Source organism: Mastomys coucha, unplaced genomic scaffold, assembly GCF_008632895.1.
Source record: "Mastomys coucha isolate ucsf_1 unplaced genomic scaffold, UCSF_Mcou_1 pScaffold6, whole genome shotgun sequence".
Lineage (NCBI taxonomy): Eukaryota > Metazoa > Chordata > Mammalia > Rodentia > Muridae > Mastomys > Mastomys coucha.
The window spans coordinates 99,111,088-99,114,165 of NW_022196912.1; the positions used below are offsets into that span (position 1 = coordinate 99,111,088).

The 3,078-nt window shown below is 39.2% G+C and overlaps 1 protein-coding gene across 3 annotated transcripts in view; it reads left to right on the forward strand.

The window, feature by feature from the left end:
- Dnal1 (dynein axonemal light chain 1) overlaps positions 1-3,078 on the forward strand; it is a 26,785-nt gene that overhangs the window by 10,045 nt on the left and 13,662 nt on the right. For all 3 annotated transcript variants that reach the window (XM_031356176.1, XM_031356177.1, XM_031356178.1), the window contains one exon: positions 2,046-2,101. In XM_031356176.1, coding sequence (XP_031212036.1) covers positions 2,046-2,101 — 56 coding nt within the window. The remainder of the gene's footprint in view (positions 1-2,045; positions 2,102-3,078) is intronic.

Here is a 3,078-nt window from a genome sequence, read left to right on the forward strand (position 1 = left end):
AAAAAAAAAAAAAAAACTGGGAAGGGAAATGGAGAGATAGTGGTCCAAACACTTGCCAACACTGAGAACTGGAGTTCAGATCTCCAGAACCTATATCAGCACTTGGTGATTCCAACTCAAAGGGCAGAGACAAGGAGTCCCCAGAGCAAGCTTGCCATATCAGTGTGCTCTGAGTCTGATTGAGAGAGCCTGCCTCGGTGAACAAGGTGGAAGAGTGATGGACTCAGGCCTCCACCTGTGTGTGCACACATGCACATCCTACACACATAGGGTAAAAGGTGGCGTGGAGGTCAGACTCTATACAAGAGGACTTGTCTAGCACTTGCATGTGCAAGGCCTTGAGTTCTACCCACAGTACAGTAATACAATAGTAAAACAAAATTAACAGTCCATTTCTTTCTCCTGTAAAGTTACCCACCAAAATAAAAATCATGTTTATTTACTAGATGCCCAAGAGATCACCCCTTAAAAAATGAAACAAACAAAACAAAACTTTAATATACAGTTCAAAATGCCTGGAATATACAGTAAGTATGAAAAAAAGGAATTAGCATCAACTTAAATTAGAATACATTATGAGACTAGTATTACCATTTGAGAATAATTGTAATGAGACTGGGCATGGTGGATATGCCTTTAATCTCAGTCCCTGGGAGGCTGAGGCCAGAGGATCTTTTTAGCACAAGGTCAGATGAAGTCCTGTCTCATAAAAAGAAACAAATAATTCTAGTTGGGATCAAATTATACTTATTTTATATTTTTACTTCTAGGTCTTTAAATATCAGGTTGATATTATTCCCTTTCATTTACTTTCTAAGCATTCCGTATAGTTTTTAGCAGGGTTCTATAGCTAACTTGAAACAATACTTTGAGACATTATACCCATGTTTGCAAGCTTCCTTGTCTCTAGTCAGGGCTATAGAGTACTCTAGCATTCCTGAAGGTCTTTCTTGTTCTTCACCCTGTGTTTATGTAATTCGGGTCCCTTCGCTTGCCCTTTCTGTGGGAGATAAGCCAGTCTCAGCTTCACAGCAGTATCATGTCTCCCAAGGCAGCCTTAGTGTCCTATTACATAAATGAATCGGACCCTTCCTGGGCACATATCTTCCAACCTGCTAGACTGATATCTTTGGCTTAAAAGGAAAAGCAAACATATTTAGTTACTGAGTACCACTTGTTCCTTGTGATGAAAGCATACCATAGCACAGGGAAAAAAATTTGCTTTAACTGTGACTTCAAAATAATCAAAATATGTTTTTATCATAAAGCCATCTGAAAGGCAGCAAGTTTGGGTTTTTTGGTTTTTTGGTTTGTTTTTTGTGATACACCAAAGCATGTCCTCAAAAAGCATACAGGGAGAGCCAGCCTGTTCGTGGTTTTGTGGACATCTTTTGGATAGGCTGCCTTAAGAGGAATTAGAGAATTTCTTCCCAACCATAGCATTAGATTTAAAGACATTCCTCTTTCCACTGCTAGTGGTCAAGAGTGGGTGAGTAGCTAGAAAATACGCGGCTTTAACCCTTTACTTACCAGCTACTTATATAGTAATTGCCTTTGCTTTTTCAAGCAGATTAAAAATGAATAATTCCTCCTCAAGTCAAATCATGAGGGTAAGATATATATGTTCTAGGGTTTCAATTTTGGCCCTGCCGTTTTGTAACTGTGTAATATTGGGAAAATTGTTTAACAGCTTTGCACCTCAATTTCATTTGTAAAATGCAATAAAAATAATATCTCAAAAAATGAAATATTTGATCAAAGAATACATGTACTAAACATTTAATAGATAACACCAAATTACCCTTTAAAGGTTTGTTTTTTTAATTCTCTATAATGAATGTGTATTAACTCTTATAATCAATGGGGAAAAAGATTTCAAAATGAAGGGTTAAATTCTATGACTGAAAGGGAAAAAGGATTCAGTATACAAAGAAACATGAATTTTAAAATCTTCCATGGGCATTACTATAGATAAATAACTTCTGACATTCCATTTAGGTTTTTCTTATTAATTAAATTTTTTCTTTTTCTTTTTTTTTTAAAAGGAAGCTTTCCCTGTCTACAAACTGCATTGAAAAAATTGCCAACCTAAATGGCCTAAGTAAGTGACCTACAGTCCAGATGGCTCTTGGACTTCTAGTCATGGAGCAGACATTCCCGAGACACTGTGTCACTCCAGGGGCTGGCACCTGTTGTAACCACAGTAAATGTCAGATGATGGAGACTGTATGTAAACCATGTCTTAAGTTTCCAAAAAAGAGGGAGGGGGTGGCGGCGTGAGAACTGAATATTTTAAAGTCCGTGGAAAACTTTTGTATATTTACAGTTGAGATGACTGAGACCACCAGCTTTCTCATTGTTTCTTGTTCATGTGATTTGTCCTGTGTGTGCTGTGAACTTGTGTTAAGTCCTCACTACCATGTTCTCTGGTCCCTTACCCTTGTGAATGGTGCCACACACCCCGGCCTCTGCAGTGGCCTCTGCTTATTTCCTCAGTTCCCAATGGCTCTGCGGCTAGTGAGTTAAGTGACAAATTTACTCTCTCATGGTTTTAGAAGGTGCAAATATGAAATTAGTTTCACTGAGGCAAAACCCGAGTCTCCTCTGAGGGTTTGGGAGGAGTCTTTTTCTTGCTGGTTCCGTTTTCTGGTGTCTGCCACGTTCTTTGACTTCTGAAGGCATCATACCAATTTCTGCTTTTGTGGTCCAAGTACCTTCTATTCTGTCTGTGTTAAATTCCTCCCTCCCTCCCATGAGGACATGTGTGCACTTTCAGCACACCCTTATAGTAAGAATGATCCCTATCTCAAGATTTCTTTTCTTTTTTTTTCTTTTCTTTTCTTTCTTTTTTTTTTTTTCAAGGCGGTGTTTCTCTGTAGCCCAGGCTGTTCTGGAACTCACTTTGTAGACCAGGCTGGCCTCGAACTCAAAAATCTGCCTGCCTCTGCCTCCCAAGTGCTGGGATTAAAGGCGTACGCCACCACTGCCCAGCAAAATTTCTTTCTTTCCTTCCTTCATTCCTTCCTTCCTCCCTCCCTTCCTTCCTTCTTCCCTTCCTTCCTACCTTTCTCCTCCTCC